This window comes from Phaenicophaeus curvirostris, unplaced genomic scaffold (genome assembly GCF_032191515.1).
Source record: "Phaenicophaeus curvirostris isolate KB17595 unplaced genomic scaffold, BPBGC_Pcur_1.0 scaffold_115, whole genome shotgun sequence".
In the NCBI taxonomy this organism is placed as follows: Eukaryota; Metazoa; Chordata; class Aves; order Cuculiformes; family Cuculidae; genus Phaenicophaeus; species Phaenicophaeus curvirostris.
In genome coordinates, this window is record NW_027206736.1 from 405,316 (window position 1) to 421,693 (window position 16,378).

Below are 16,378 nucleotides of genomic sequence, written 5' to 3' on the forward strand. Positions count from 1 at the left end.
AACCCCTCCAGGGATGGGGCAGCCACCCCTGCTCTGGGCAACCTGGGCCAGGGCCTCCTCACTCTCATCGTCAAGAAATTCCTCCTCCTGTCCAGTCTAACTCTGCCCCTCTCCGGTTTATCCCCATTGCCCTTCGTCCTGTCACCCCAAGCCTTTACAAACAGCCCCTCCTCACCTTTCCTGGAGCCCCTTCAGGTTCTGGAAGGTCTCTCTAAGGTCTCCTTGGAGCCTTCTCTTCTCCACAACCCCAACTCTCTCAGCCTGTCCTCGGACGGGAGGTTCTCCAGCCCTCGCATCATCCTTGGAGCCTCCTCTGGCCCCGTCCCAACAGCTCCATCTCCTTCTCCTGCTGAGGATTCCAGCCCTGGCCCCAACCCTCCAGCTGAGGTCTCCCCGAGAGGAGCAGAGGGGACAATCCCCTCCCTCCCTGCTGGCCACGTTCTCTGGATGCAGCCCAGGACACGGGGGGTTTCTGGGCTGCGAGCGCACGTTGTGGCCCCTGTGGAGCTTCTCCTCCCCCAGCCCCCCAAGTCCTTCTCCTCAAGCTGCTCCCATCACACCATCCCTAGCCTGAGTGGAAATCCGGGATTCCAACCCTGACGCAGGTGTAGGACCTTGGCCTTGGCCTGGTGGAACCTCCTGAGGTTCTCCCAGCCCCACTTCTCCAGCCTGTCCAGGTCCCCCTGGATGAGCTTTACCCATTCCAACCCAACTCCTTTCCCTGCTCCATCCCTTTGGTGCAGATTTTGGGCCGGGATCATCCTTTCTCACCCTGTTATGTTCACACACGAGCCCAGGACGGGACCCCGGAAGGACCCGGCATGGCCGGGTGGGATTTGGAGGAGCTGCTGGTGCCTCTGACCTTTCCCTGCCCGGCATCATGGATGTGGGAACTGCACCAGGGGCTCTGGAAGCTGGTTTGTGCTGGAACGAGCCCGGACGCCGTCCCCATCCTCCCAGTGCCGGGGGTGGTGTGGAGTGCTGGCGGTTAATTGCTCTCCCAAGGGAGTTTTTTCTCCTCAAAGCCTCTTGCAGCCTTCAAATGTCACTCTTCTTACCCAATTACGCCCCGTCAGCTTCGCTAATTGTTGAGGAGCGCGTCATCTTCTCTCCTCCGGCCCGCGTTCCCCACCCACCCGCTGCGCTCCAGCGGGGTTGAGCTCCCCGGGGCTGCGGTGCCGCCGTGCAGGGAGCTGCCGGGATGATTCCGGAGCTCGGCTCCGGCTGGAGGAGCCCCCGCTGCATCCCCGGCGTCGCCGCAGCTCCAGCTCTGCCACCGCTGTCCCCCGGCGCTTTGCCGGGCTCACTTGGTTGCGTTTGGCTGCTTGGGGAGCGCGAGGCCAGCCGGAAAAGCAGCTCTGACCCCTTTGCCAGTGTCGAAGTGAAGGTGTTGGTCCCGCTGAGCAACGGGACGAGGTCATGGGCCGCGGCTCTGGGCCGGCGGAGGAGAGCGGGAGCCCCGGCACCGCGTGGCTCGGCCTCTTCCCGGCTGCGTCTGAGCCACCAGCTCACGTCGGCTTCTTTCCCTCCAGCCCTGGGGCTTCCCGGCGCGCGAGTTCCTGCGCAAGAAGCTGATCGGCAAGGAGGTCTGCTTCACCGTCGAGTACAAGACGCCGCAGGGCCGCGAGTACGGGATGGTTTACCTGGGCAAAGGTGAGTGCAGGGGGCGCGGGGCCTTGGTGGCTGCTGTCTGCACGCAGGGAGCTTCGCCGAGCATGCCCGGCTCGTGGTGGGAGCCCGCGGCGCTCGCAGCTGCAGCGCACAATGGGAGGGTGCAGGGATTGCAGCTGGAACTCGGGGCAGGAGGGTGCGGGGATCGCAGTTGGAGCGCGTGGCTGGAGCACGCAGGGTGAGCTTGCGATGCTCGAGGTGGGAGCGTGTGGGGCTCGAAGCCGGAGTGCAGGGCAGGAGTGAGTGGGACTCTCAGCTGGAGCGCGCAGGGTGAGCTTGTGATGCTCGAGGTGGGAGCACACGGGGCTCACAGCTGGAACACGGTAGGACGTGCAGTGCTCACGGCTGGAGCGTGTCGGGCTTGCAGGCAGAGCACGCGGCTGGGGCATGCAGTTTTCATTGCAGGAGCACGTGATGCTCGCAGCTGGAACTCGTGGTGGGAGCTCACAGCAGGGCTCACAGCTGGAGCACACAAGGGGAGCTTGCGATGCTCGTGGTGGGAGTGTGTGGGGCTCAAGGTAGGAGCACACAGTGCTCACAGCCAGAGCGTGCGGGGCTGCAGCTGGAGCGCGCAGAGGGAGATTGAGGTGCTCAGTGTGGGAGCGTGTGGGGCTCGCAGCCGGAGCGCAGGGCAGGAGTGAGCGGGACTCTCAGCCGGAGCGCGCAGGGTGAGCTTGTGATGCTCGAGGTGGGAGCCTGCGGGGCTCGAGGTGGGAGCCTGCAGGGCTCGCAGCCGGAGCGTGGAACGGGAGCATGCGGTGCTCGCAGCTGGAACACGGTAGGAGCGTGCAGTGCTCACGGCTGGAGCGTGTGGGGCTGCAGCTGGAGCGCACAGAGGGAGATTGAGGTGCTCAGTGTGGGAGCACACGGGGCTCGCAACTGGAGTGCAGGGCAGGAGTGAGCGGGACTCTCAGGCGGAGCGCGCAGGGTGAGCTTGCGATGCTCGAGGTGGGAGCACGCGGGGCTCGCAGCCGGAGCGTGGAACGGGAGCATGTGGTGCTCGCAGCTGGAACACGGTAGGACGTGCAGTGCTCACGGCTGGAGCGTGTGGGGCTCGCAGGCAGAGCACAGGGCCGGAGCGTGTGGTCTTCATGGCAGGAGCACGCGGTGCTCACAGCTGGAACTCGTGGTAGGAGGTCCTTGTCTGCCACCTTTAGGGCCTCCTGCACCTCTTGTTCCATCCCAGGTTGTCACCACCCTGAGGTGACAAACAAGGCATAAAACGCTTCCTGATGGAGTTTGTCAAGCTTTAAAAGCTCTTTAAGGTGGGAACTTCTGGGGCAGCTTCTCTGGAAGCGATGAAGCGCTGGGCTCTGCGGGGTGGGGTTTGCTCAGGGCTGGTGTGGATAGAATCATAGAAACAGGAGGTTGGAGAAGACCTTGGAGATCCTCAACTCCAGCCATACCTGTCCACGACTAAATCATGTCCTCAAGCACCTCATCTCCCCAGCTTTTAGACCTCTCCAGGGATGGGGACTCCACCAGCACCCTGGGCAGCCTCGGCTGGGCTGAGGACCCTTCCCATGGAGAGATTCTTCCTGATGTCCAACCTGAACCTGCCCTGGAGCAACTTGAAGCTGTTTCCTCTCATCCATCCCCTGTCCCTTGGGAGAAGAGCCCAGCACCCACCTCTCCACAACCTCCTGTCAGGTGGTTGGAGACAATGAGGTCTCCCCTCAGCCTCCTCTTCTCCAGGATAAACACCCCCAGGGCCCTCAGACGCCTCTCAGAATCCTTGTTCTTCAGCTGCTTCCCCAGCTCTGTTCCCTTCTCCTCACATTCGCCAGCCCCTCAAGGTCCTTCTTGGAGGGAGGAACCCAAAACTGAACCCAGGATTTGAAGTGTGACCTCCTCAGGGGGACAATTCCTGCCCTGGCCCTGCTGGCCACCCCAGGGCTGATCCAAGCCAAGATGCCACTGGCCTTCTTGGCCACCTGGGCCACTGCTGGCTCATGTTCAGCCACTGTCAATCAACACCTTCAGATCCTGCTCCTGCAGGCAGCTTTCCAGCCGCTCCTCCCCAAGCCTGGAGCCTGGAGCTTCCATCTGGAAGCCCCTGGTCTCCTGGGCCACCAGGCTGTGGTGGGAGGCCTTTTCTCCTGCGGTTATTGGCTGGAACCACCACGGGAGCGTTTTCCATTGTGTCTCCAGGCCATCCGTGCGCTGGTGTCCATCTCACCACCTTCTCTTCTCCTCTTTCCGCAGACACGAGCGGCGAGAACATTGCCGAGTCCCTGGTGGCCGAAGGACTGGCTTCTCGCCGGGAAGGAATCCGAGCCAACAAGTACGTCTGCGGCTGCCAGTGCCGATTCCTTGCTGGTACCAACCCTGCTGTGGGCCTGCTGGGCTCCTCAGCTTTGGGTGGACACCAGCCTTGGCCTCACGGTGCACAGATTTCACGGGAATCATCGCTGCGTGGTGACCCCACGTCCTTGGGAAGGGGGTGGTGGCAGTGGAGATGGGCACCTCCTTGCCCAGGACACCAAAGCACCAGAGCTGTGGCCGTGGGCTGCAGGACAAAGAGTCTTCTGAAGGTTTTGGTCCACCTGGTGTAGATCTAAGGTGCTTTAATCCATGCTGGGGAGGTGAGGTTGGGATGTTCCTGCTCCTCATCCTGCGACCAGGTGGAGCCGATGCCAATGGAGCCGATGCCTCACCCAGGCTCTGTCACATCCCGGAGCTCTGGTTGCCGGCATCCTCCTGCGTGGTCCTGCGTCCTGCTTGTCCTGGTCCAAGAGGGCAAGCCCAAGCTTCAGTGTGGTGCAAGTTGTGTCTATGGTTCTCCTCTGAGCACCACTTGGACACAACTTCCATCTCCAGGCTGGAAGCTTCCCTGTGTCCCTTCCTACAAGGGACCCTGGCACGCTTGGATGATTTCCACCTGGTCTTTGTGGTTGTGCAGCCCATGGAAGGGTGTGTGGAGCCAACAGAGGTCCTTTGCCAGGAGCTGGGGGGCAGGAGGATCTGCAGAGGGACCTGGACCCATGGCTGGAGGGCAGGAGGCTCTGCAGAGGGATCTGGATCCATGGCTGGAGGGCAGGAGGATCTGCAGAGAGATCTGGATCCATGGATGGAGGGCAGGAGGATCTGTAGAGGGATCTGGATCCATGGCTGGAGGGCAGGAGGATCTGCAGAGGGCTCTGGATCCATGGCTGGAGGGCAGGAGGATCTGCAGAGGGATCTGGATCCATGGCTGGAGGGCAGGAGGATCTGCAGAGGGCTCTGGATCCATGGCTGGAGGGCAGGAGGCTCTGCAGGGGGATCTGGCCAGGCTGGATCTATGGATGGAGGGCAGGAAGCTCTCCACCAGGATCTCCCCTGCGTGTTTGCAGCCCAGGACTTCCCAGGTCCTTCTTGCCAGCCCAGGCAAGTCCTGTCTGACCAAGTTAGTGGCTTTCTCTGGTGAGGTGACCACAGCAGTGGGTACGGGTAAACTGATGGATGGGATCTATCTGTAAAGCCTTTGACACAGTCCCCCACAACATCCTTCTCTCTGAATTGGAGAGAGATGGATTGGATGGGTGGACAGTTTGGTGGACAAGAAACTGGTTGGATGGTCGCGTTCAATGGCTCAAAGTCCAGATGGAGACCATGACAAGTGGTGTCCCTCAGGGGTCCATACTGGGACCAGAGCTGGTTAATCTCTTCATCAGTGATACAGAGATTGAGATCGAGGGCTCCCTCGGCAAGTTTGCAGGTGACACCAAACTGAGTGGGGCAGGTGTCACCTCAGGAGGACGGGATGGATCCAGAGGGACCTGGACAGGCTGGAGAAGTGGGGCTGGGAGAACCTCAGGTGGTTCAACCAGGCCAAGGGCAAGGTCCTACACCTGTGTCAGGGTTGGAATCCCGGATTTCCACTCAGGCTGGGGATGGTGTGATGGGAGCAGCTTGAGGAGAAGGACTTGGGGGGCTGGGGGAGGAGAAGCTCCTCGTGAGCCACAACGTGCGCTCGCAGCCCAGAAACCCCCCGTGTCCTGGGCTGCATCCAGAGAACGTGGCCAGCAGGGAGGGAGGGGATTGTCCCCTCTGCTCCTCTCGGGGAGACCTCAGCTGGAGGGTTGGGGCCAGGGCTGGAATCCTCAGCAGGAGAAGGAGATGGAGCTGTTGGGACGGTGCCAGAGGAGGCTCCAAGGATGATGCGAGGGCTGGAGAACCTCCCGTCCGAGGACAGGCTGAGAGAGTTGGGGTTGTTCAGCCTGGAGAAGAGAAGGCTCCGAGGAGACCTTAGAGCAGCTTCCAATATGGAAAGGGGCTCCAGGAAAGCTGGGGAGGGGCAATGGGGATAAACTGGAGAGGGGCAGAGTTAGACTGGACATCAGGAGAATCTTCTTCATGCTGAGGGTGGGGAGGCCCTGGCCCAGGTTGCCCAGGGGAGCTGTGGCTGCCCCATCCCTGGAGGGGTTCCAGGCCAGGTTGGATGGGGCTTGGAGCCCCTGATCCCGTGGGAGGTGTCTCTGCCCATGGCAGGAGTGGAACTAGGTGATCTTTAAGATCTCTTCCAACCCAGCCTATTCTATGGTTCTATGACTGGCTGGTTGTGCTGGAGGAGAGGAGATTTGGGGCAGCTTAATAGCTGTTGTCCACTTGGGGCCATGGGCCACCCACAGGGACTTTCTGGTGGTTCTGCTGCTCCTCTCCAATCTCCTGGAAGTGCTCCCAGCTGGGCACCGTGACCCCACGATGCCCACGGTGACCAGGGCAGGATGTTCTCCCAACACTGGGTGATGCCACTGCCCTGAGCTCCACCCTCCTCGTTAGCGCAGGACTGAGCCTCATGCTTAACCATTGCCTGGAGCACCTTTGCTCCTTGTTTGCTCTCCTCATTCAAAGTCTTCCTTAATTAAAGGGTGTGTGAGGTGGCTGCCGCTCACTCTGCTGCTTGAATTGGGTTCTTCCCTGGTGGCTTCGGGGCTCATCAGGTTGAGGCTTTGCCCTCAGCTCAGGAATCATTGAGGTTGGATGAGCTTGGAGAGGATGAGTTTTTCCAGTCCAACCGTCAGCCCAACCCAACTGTGACGGCCAAACCGTGTCCTGAAGCACCACGGCCACACGGTTTTTGAACCGTTTCAGGGGTGGAGACCCCACCACTGCCTGGGCAGCTTCTGCCAGGGCTTCCCCACCCTTTCTGAGAAGGAACATTCCCCATATCCAACCTGAACCTCCCCTGGTGCAACTTGAGGCTCTTTCCTGTCATCCCATCCCTTGATCCTTGGGAGAAGAGCCCAGCACCTACCTCGCCACAACCTCCTTTCAGGGAATTGTAGAGAGCAATAAGGTCTCCCCCTCAGCCTCCTCTTTTCCAGGATAAACACCCCCAGGGCCCTCAGCTGCCTCTCAGAACCCTTGTCCTCCAGCTCCGTTCCCTTCTCCAGACATTCTCCACCCCCTCAAGGTCCTTCTTGGAGGGAGGAACTCAAAGCTGAACCCAAGATTTGAAGTGTGACCTCCCCAGGGGCACAATCCCTGCCCTGGCCCTGCTGGCCACCCCAGGGCTGATCCAAGCCAGGAGCTGGTGGCCTTCTTGGCCACCTGGGCCACTGCTGGCTCGTTATTCAGCCACTGTCGACCAAGACCTTCAGATCCTTCTCCTCCAGACACCTTTCCAGCTATTCTTCCCCACGCCTGGAGCTGCTCGGGGTTGTTGATGTGGCTCCAATTTCTGGTTGACCCTCCTTTGAAGGCTTCCCACCTGCGTGGGAGCAGGAGGAGCTGGTGATTTGGCACAGACCATCGTTTGCCATCCCACCACGAGCTTTGCTGTGTCAGGTGCTGGGTCTGCTTGACCTCCTGGGTGATGCCCCAAAGCAGCTTGAGGAGGGGCTGCATGGACCAAACCCCTGTGATCTGTCAGAGATGGTGCTTCCATCAGAGATCTGGAGATCCGCGGTGCGGCTCCTGTGCTGCCGTGTCGGAGAAACTCGGTTTAATTTATTGCCAGTTGGCGCCAACGGTGTGAAATGTCGCTCAGCAGCTCGCCCAGGCGGTGACTTTTCTCGCTGGGAGTCATTGAACCACTAAAGCTTCCAGAAAAATACCTGGAAGGTGGACATTCCTTGTGATAAAATGGAGAGGAGCCAGCAAGGTCTTGCCGGCCCAGGGCCTGGCCTCACTGTCTTCTCCTGTCCTTCAGCCCCGAGCAGAGCCGGCTGGCCGAGCTGGAGGAACAAGCCAAGAGTGCCAAGAAGGGGATGTGGAGCGAGGGGTCGGGCTCGCACACCATCCGGGACCTCAAATACACCATCGAAAACCCGCGCTACTTCGTGGACTCCATGCACCAGAAGCCGGTTAACGGTAAGGTGAAACCATCTCCACGCCGTGTTGCTCGGGGCCCTGGTCGCTTCTGGCCTCTGCCGATCACCAGGACGGGGTTAGGATGCCATTCCTGGCACCTTCTCGCTGGGGGATCATGGAGTCATGGGATGGGTTGGGTTGGAAGGGGCCTCCGAGCCCATCCAGTCCCACCCCTGCCATGAGCAGGGACACCTCCCACTGGATCAGGGTCTCCAAGCTCCATCCAACCTGGTCTGGAACCCCTCCAGGGATGGGGCAGCCACGGAGAGCAAGAATCAGACAAGGGGGAACGATTTGGAGCTGCAAGAGGGGACATTGAGAAGAGATCTTGGGGAGAAATGTTCTCCTGGGAGGGTGGGGAAGGCCCTGGCCCAGGTTGTTCAGAGAGGCCATGGCTGCCCCATCCCTGGAGGGGTTCAAGGCCAGGTTGGATGGAGCTTGGAGCCTCTGATCCCATGGGAGGTGTCCCTGGGTTGGAACTGGATGGGCTTGGAGGTCACTTCCATTCTTTGATTCCCTGATTCTTGCTTGCCATCAACCTGAACCCCCAGATCCCATCCCTGGAGGGGTTCAAGGCCGGGTTGGATGGGGCTCGGAGCCCCTGATCCAGTGGGAGGTGTCCCTGCCCATGGCAGAGGTGGGTCTGGATGGGCTTGGAGGTCCCTTCCAACCCAACCCGTTCCATGATTCTCTGTACATCCTGTTCCAGGGCCTCCCCACCCTCCCAGGAGAACGTTTCTCCGTAAGATCTCATCTCAATGTCCCCTCTTTGAGCTTCAAACCATTCCCTTTGTCCTCTCCCTGATCCAGAGCCCCTGCCCACTTTTCTTGGAGCCCCTTGGGGCTGCTCCAAGGTCTCCTTGGAGTCTTCTCTTCTCCAGGCTGGACAACCCCAATCTTCTCATCCTAAGAAGGACGAGGGGCTGTTGGAGCTTCATGGTGTCTCCCAAGCCTCTCTGACCTCTGTGCTTTTGCCCCACAGCCATCATCGAGCACGTCCGGGATGGCAGCGTGGTGAGGGCCCTCCTGCTCCCCGATTACTACCTGGTCACCGTGATGCTCTCGGGGATCAAGGTGAGGTTCCCAACCCCCTGGTGGACTCACCAATCTTCTCTTCACCAAGTCCTTGCCCCCAGAGGTGCCTGGGAAGGACCAGGAGAAGGAGAGATGGAGGCTTCCCTGTCTCCTGCTCTGTTGTCCTGCATCACCTTTTCACACCAAGCTGGTTCTGGACGCCTTTGTGGCTTCCTGGTGTCCATCCATGGGAATGGGGTTGGGACCATCACTGGGCTCTTGGACACCCTGCAAGGATCTCCCACTCGTTGTTGACCTCGTCGACTGGTGTTGTGGTGCCTGAGGAGCAACCGGAGAGCTCGGCAACTGGGGGCTGAGCTGGAGGCAGCTCTTGGGGTGGCCGGTGTCTACCTTCTGCCTCGACTCCTTCTCGTGGCGACCTTCCTGGAGCACCAGAACCTCTTCTTCTTGCCCATTTGACCCAGTTTGGATGCACCTTGTGCAGGAAGACGCCGGAGCTTGGGTTTCCTCCCAGCAGTGGGGAAAAGGGGATGTGTCGGTGCCTCTCCAGGAGGCTTTCCACCCCCTCGAGGAGGTTTTGGGGGCCCCCCTGACCATCTTCTTTCTGTCCCAGTGCCCCACGTTCAAGCGGGAGGCGGACAACACCGAAGTCCCTGAGCCTTTTGCAGCTGAAGCCAAGTTCTTCACCGAGTCACGGCTGCTGCAGAGGGACGTGCAGATCATCCTGGAGAGCTGCCACAACCAGAACATCCTGGGCACCATCCTGCACCCGGCAAGTGGCCATCGGGGGGTCCCGGGGGGCTGGTGGCCGTCGAGGGGTCCCATGGGGTTGGTGGCCGTCGAGGGGTCCCATGGGGTTGGTGGCCATCACTGGCTGGAGATCTTTGTTGGGCTGAGGTCTGATGGGCTGAGGTTCAACCAGAAATCGGTGCTGGATCCTGTTCTTGGGACACAACGACCCCAAGCAGCTCCTGGCGTGGGGAAGGGCAGCTGGAAATCTGCCTGGAGGAGAAGGACCTGGAGGTGTTGGTCGACAGCAGCTGAACACGAGCCAGCAGTGGCCCAGGTGGCCAAGAAGGCCAATGGCATCTTGGCTTGGATCAGCCATGGGGTGGCCAGCAGGTCCAGGGCAGGGATTGTCCCCCTGGAGAGATCACTCTTCAAATCTTGTGTTCAGTTCTGGGTTCCTCCCTCCAAGAAGGACCTTGAGAGGCTGGAGAATGTGAGGAGAAGGGAACAGAGCTGGGGAAGGGGCTGAAGAACAAGGATTCTGAGAGGTGTCTGAGGGCCCTGGGGGTGTTTATCCTGGAGAAGAGGAGGCTGAGGGGAGACCTCATTGTCTCCAACTACCTGGAAGGAGGTTGTGGCCGAGGTGCCCAGGGTGGTGGTGGAGTCTCCATCCCTGGAGGGCTTCAAAACACGTTTAGATGTGGCACTGTGGGACATGGTTTGGTTGGCGTGATGGGGTTGGACTGGATGAGCTTGGAGGACTTTTCCAACCTTAATGATTCTGAAGGTGGTTGCAAAGTCCAGGTGCCTCCAGTGGTGCCTTGGGGCGACTGGAGTGGTGGGATCTTTACCGGTGGGTTTTGGAGACCACAGTCCCTCTGCGCAGCCCCTGGAGGTGTCTCAGGTGGGGCTGCGGGGCCCAGGGGTGGATGTCGCATCTTCTGAGCGGGCATCCTCCACAGAACGGGAACATCACGGAGCTGCTGCTGAAGGAAGGCTTTGCCCGCTGCGTGGACTGGTCCATCGCCGTCTACACCCGCGGGGCCGACAAGCTGCGCGCGGCCGAAAGGTGAGTCCAGCCGCGAGCTGCAGGTGGACGCGCTCCTAGGGCTGCCCGAGGTGACTCCAGCCCCACCTGGATGTCGGGTTCCTCCGGCTCTTCTCCTGGCTGGGAGGGAGATGCCGTCTCTCCTCGCCGACCTGCGCCAGCTCCGCTTTGCTGGACTAAGCTGTCCCTGGTGAGGTCACCGGCCCGGTCATCGCGCCTCTCCTCCTCCCCAGGTTTGCCAAGGAGCGCAAGTTGAGGATCTGGAGGGACTACGTGGCCCCCACGGCCAACCTGGACCAGAAGGACAAGCAGTTTGTGGCCAAGGTGAGTGACCGGCAGGAGGGGGGCAGGAGGGTGGGCTTCCCCGCTGCGATTTTGGCTTCTCCAGCTTCTTGGGTGAAGCCCAAGGTGCACTGGCTGTGGCTACATCCCCACCAGAGACTGTGGTGACCACCAGGCAGGCCTGGGAGGGTGGAGCGGAGTGGAAGGGGATGTGGTTTGTGGGGATGGATGTGGTCATCCATGGCCTGGGCTGCTGCCAAAGCTGAGGGACCACCAGGGCCGGGGAGAGGACTCCACCTGGAGTCCTGTGTCTGTTCCTGGAGTCCTTTGCTCAGGAAGGACCTGGAACTGTTGGGACAAGTCCAGAGGAGGCCATGGAGATGATCCGAGGTCCAGAGCACCTCTGCTGTGAGGCCAGGCTGGGAGAGTTGGGGTTATCCAGCCTGGAGAGGAGAAGGTTCCATGGAGACATTAGAGCAGCTTCCAGTAGGAAAAGGGGCTCCAGGAAAGCTGTGGAGAGGTTCTTGGTCAGGGATGGGATGGAAGGTGTGAAGGAAATGGTGTGGGGGTGACCTTGCTCCATGTGGACATCCCTGTGGAGGAACATCTCGCCCAGGCTGGGTTGGGTGGGCCCTGGGATGCACCAGGGCCGAGTGCTGGGTCCAGCCTTGTTCAACGTCTTCATCAATGACCTGGATGAAGGCATCAAGTGCTCCCTTAGCAAGTTTGGAGATGACACTAAGCTGGGTGGAAGCTGGATCTGCTGGAGGGTCGGGAGGCTCCAAAGGGACCTGAACAGGCTGGATCCATGGGCTGAGACCAACGGGATGAGGTTCGGTTCTGGGCCCCTCCCCACCAGGATGTTGAGGCTCTGGAGCGAGTGCAGAGAAGAGCAACGAAGCTGGGGAAGGGGCTGGAGAAGAAGCCTGAGGGCCCTGGGGGTGTTTAGCCTGGAGAAGAGGAGGCTGAGGGGAGACCTCATTGCTCTCTCCAACTCCCTGAGAGGAGGTTGTGGAGAGGAGGGAGCTGGGCTCTTCTCCCAAGGGCCAGGGGACAGGACGAGAGGGAATGGCCTCAAGCTCCACCAGGGGAGGGTCAGGCTGGACATCAGGATGAAATGTTTCGTGGAAAGGGTGATTGGTCCCTGTCCGAGGCTGCCCAGGGAGGGGGTTGAGTCCCCTTCCCTGGAGGGGTTTAAGGGCCGGGTGGCCGAGGTGCTGAGGGACATGGGTTAGTGACTGATGGGGATGGTTGGACTCGATGATTCAGTGGGTCCTTTCCAACCTGGTGATTCTGTGAGGTGAGGTGCTGGGATCTGCTGGGGTGCGGTGGGTTGGGAGTTCTGTCTCGGCTCTGGAGGACACGGCATGGAGCAGCCCACTAGATGGTGCTGCCAGCTCCTCCATTCCAGGGGAATGGAGATGGCGCCAACTGGAATTCTTGGAAAGCCGCCTTCACCCCTGCGTGTCCCCGGAGCATCCCACCCAGGGGACGCTGGTGGCTCCTGGGGGACTGATCCTTCCCTGCTGGCTCTGGCGGCGCCAGTGCAGGAGGATCCGGGGTGGCAGCAGGAGGCCCTGGGGGCTGGGAGCTCTGGAGCTTCTGGGGATGGCAAACTAGGGAGTCTTGTGGACAATCCAGTCTGGGTGGCGCAGCGTCGCCGGCTTTGTTGGGTCATCCTTGCGGTGCCGTCGCTGGGATCCACCTGGCAGCTCCCATCCTGTAGGATGAGGATGGGGAGAAGCCAATTGATGCTCCAGCTTGGAGGCTCCACACTTGCCGTTCTCCAAAGCCAGACCCTTGGCAGCTCGGATTTGGCTGGTTCCATCTCATCCGTACGGTGCATCCAGCTTCATTAGCTCACCCCTGTGGTGCCATCACCGGGATCCGTGCGGCTGCTCCCATCCTGTGGGATGAGGCTTGGGGAGATGTTGGTTGATGCTCCAGCTCCAAGGTTCCACCCTTGCCCTTCTCCTCAGCCAGGCTCTTGGGAGCTCGGATTTGGCTGGTCCCGTCTTCTCCATTTGGTGCATCCGGTTCGTCGGCTCGTCCGTGCGGTGCCGTCACCGCTTGGTTTTGGGTGACGGTCACGGAGCTTCCCACAACCTTGGTCAGGGTTTGTTGGGCTTTCCTCTCGGCTTGGCCAAACCTTGGAGGGTCTGGGGCCTGGGATGCTGGGGGAGGAAACTGGGATGCTGGGGATGCTCCGGCAGCCCTCTGGTGTGGTTTGGCTGTCCTGGCTGTGGTGAACACCATGACACCGTCATGCTTCCCCATGAGGAGATGCTGGTTTTCTCCTCCTTGGGTCCAATCCAAGGCCATGTCGGTGTTTGATCCCATTTTTTATCTTGGCTGGAGAAGCGGGGCTGGCAGAACATCATGAGGTTCCACCAGGCCAAGGCCAAGGTCCTACACCTGGGTCTGAGAAATCCCTGGTTTCAACCCGGGCTGGGGATGGTGTGATGGGAGCAGCTTGAGGAGAAGGACTTGGGGGGCTGGGGGAGGAGAAGCTCCTCGTGAGCCACAACGTGCGCTTGCAGCCCAGAAACCCCCCGTGTCCTGGGCTGCATCCAGAGACCGTGGCCAGCAGGGAGGGAGGGGATTGTCCCCTCTGCTCCTCTCGGGGAGACCTCAGCTGGAGGGTTGGGGCCAGTGCTGGAATCCTCAGCAGGAGAAGGAGATGGAGCTGTTGGGACGGGGCCAGAGGAGGCTCCAAGGATGATGCGAGGGCTGGAGAACCTCCCGTCCGAGGACAGGCTGGGAGAGTTGGGGTTGTTCAGCCTGGAGAAGAGAAGGCTCCGAAGAGACCTTAGAGCAGCTTCCAGTACCTGAAGGGGCTCCAGGAAAGCTGGGGAGGGACTGTTCGCAAAGGGTTGGGGTGACAGGGCGAAGGGCAGTGGAGATAAACTGAAGAGGGGCAGAGTTAGACTGGACATGAGGAGGAATTTCTTCATGCTGAGGATGAGGAGGCCCTGGCCCAGGTTGCCCAGAGCAGTGGTGACTGCCCCACCCCTGGAGGGGTTCAAGGCCAGGTTGGATGGGGCTTGGAGCCCCTGATCCCGTGGGAGGTGTCCCTGCCATGGCAGGGGTGGCACTGGGTGGCCTTGGTGTCCCTTCCAACCCAACTGGTTCCATCATTCTCTGATCTTCCTGGCCATTCTAAGTGACCAGGAGAATGAGGACAGCTGCCCCCCTGGGGTCGCGGTGCCAGGGCTGAGCCTGCAGCCCAGCACGTCCCCTTCATCACCGAGGGTCCCTGCCAGCCCCCCGTCCCCTCTCCCCCACCCACCGGCACCGCAGCCGCCTCCGCGCTCGGCAAAGCGCTCGGTGACCGCGGCAGAGCTGACGCAGGAGCTGCCGGGGGGAGGATGAGATGAGGAGGAGGAAGATCCCAACCAGTCTTTGCGCCGCTGAGCAAACCGCGGCGAATCGTTGCTGACTAAGTTTGGCTCCCGCTGCCGGCGCCGAGGCAGAAGACAGAGGGGTCATTTTGAGGAGAGACGCGGGCTCGGCCTCAATCGTGGGTTTCATGCCTCAGAGCGGCGAGAGGGAAGCGACGGCGAGAGCATTGCCAGAGGCTTTGTTCCTGAATTCCCTGCGGTGAATCCCCGAATTCATCCGGGAATCGGGGCAGCGAAGGCGCCGCCAGCGCCGCTGCCCAAAGCTGAGTGCAAAACCCCTGTGTCCGGTGGGGCTTTTGGTGAGGGCAGAGCCTCCCGGCCCCTTGCCGCGCGCAGTGGAGTTGCTGCGCTTGGCGTTTGGATTTTTCTGCAGCTGTTTGGAGGCTTCGCTGCAGCCAAATCACAGAATCGCTGGCTTGGAAAGGAGCCACCAGATCATCGAGTCCAACCATCCCCATCAATCACTAACCCGTGTCCCTCAGCACCTCGTCCTCCCATCCCTTAAACCCCTCCAGGGAAGGGGACTCAACCCCCTCCCTGGGCAGCCTCCGACAGGGACCAATCACCCTTTCCGGGAAAGATTTCCTCCTGCTGTCCAGCCTGAGCCTCCCCTGGTGGAGCTTGAGGCCATTCCCTCTCGTCCTGTCCCCTGTCCCTTGGGAGAAGAGCCCAGCTCCCTCCTCTCCACAACCTCCTCTCAGGGAGTTGCAGAGAGCAATGAGGTCTCCCCTCAGCCTCCTCTTCTCCAGGCTAAACACCCCCAGGGCCCTCAGGCTTCTTCTCCAGCCCCTTCCCCAGCTCCGTCGCTCTTCTCTGGACTCGCTCCAGAGCCTCAACATCCTTCTTGTGGGGAGGGCCCAGAACTGACCCCAGGATTCGAGGAGCGGTCTCCCCAGGGCCGAGGCCAGAGGGAGAAGAACCTCCCTGGCTCTGCTGGCCACGCCGTGGTCCTTGGTTCTGCTCTGGTGCCCTTTGGAGGGGAGTTGAGGGTCAGAGAGGGGAGTTGTCTCCAGTCCCCTCTCCGATTTGGTTTCTTGCTGGCCGAGCCCTGGTACCGGCTCCAGTCCCCTCCCCAGTTTGGTATCTCGGTGGCCGAGCCCCGGTGCCGGCACCTGGTGATGTTGTGCCGCGGTATCTCCAGACGGTGATCTTGCCGGGCCACATTCCTCATGGAGCTCTTTGGGTTCGGAGGTTCCCCCCCAGCATCCCAGTTCCCCCCCAGCATCCCAGTTCCACCCCCAGCATCCCAGTTCCCCCTTGGAGCCCCTCGCTCTGTGCTAGAGCCGCGGTGGCATCATAAAATCACCGAATCCTCCAGTCGCTGGGTTGTCGAAGCCCCCCTCGATCACCGATTCCCGCCGCCCTCTCCATCGCGGGGCTGTGCGGCTCCGGCTGTGCCGGTGCTCACCGCGTCCTCTCTCCCTCGGCAGGTGATGCAGGTGCTGAACGCCGACGCCATCGTGGTGAAGTTGAACTCTGGTGACCACAAAACCATCCACCTGTCCAGCATCCGACCGCCCCGGCTGGAAGGGGACAGCACCCAGGTGAGCGCGGGGACACGGGGAGGGGGCGGCCGGGATCATCCCCGGCTGGAGCCGCCGGCTCGCCAGGCTCCTCCTTAGTCCAGCCTGGCCTCGGTGTCTCCTGGGCTGCTGGAGACCTCGGGGAGGGTTCACCTGGTGTCCCCAGGGCTCAGAGCTGGGTCCAGCCCTGGTCAGTGTCTTTATCAATGACCTGGATGAAGGCATCGAGCGCACCCTGAGCAAGTTTGGGGGTGATACTAAGCTGGGTGGAAGCTGGATCTGCTGGAGGGTTTTGAGGTTCTCCAAAGGGATCGGAACAGGCTGGATCCATGGGCTGAGACCAACAGGATGAGGGTTAACGAGGCCAAATGCCGGGTCCTGCCCTTGGGGCACAA

The 16,378-nt window shown here is 60.9% G+C and overlaps 1 protein-coding gene across 1 annotated transcript in view; it reads left to right on the forward strand.

Moving 5' to 3' along the window:
• SND1 (staphylococcal nuclease and tudor domain containing 1) overlaps window positions 1-16,378 on the forward strand; it is a 100,266-nt gene that overhangs the window by 2,758 nt on the left and 81,130 nt on the right. The window contains exons 3-10 of the mRNA XM_069882302.1: window positions 1,533-1,653; window positions 3,877-3,955; window positions 7,805-7,965; window positions 8,948-9,039; window positions 9,614-9,772; window positions 10,692-10,798; window positions 11,011-11,101; window positions 15,891-16,004. Coding sequence (XP_069738403.1) covers window positions 1,533-1,653; window positions 3,877-3,955; window positions 7,805-7,965; window positions 8,948-9,039; window positions 9,614-9,772; window positions 10,692-10,798; window positions 11,011-11,101; window positions 15,891-16,004 — 924 coding nt within the window. The remainder of the gene's footprint in view (window positions 1-1,532; window positions 1,654-3,876; window positions 3,956-7,804; window positions 7,966-8,947; window positions 9,040-9,613; window positions 9,773-10,691; window positions 10,799-11,010; window positions 11,102-15,890; window positions 16,005-16,378) is intronic.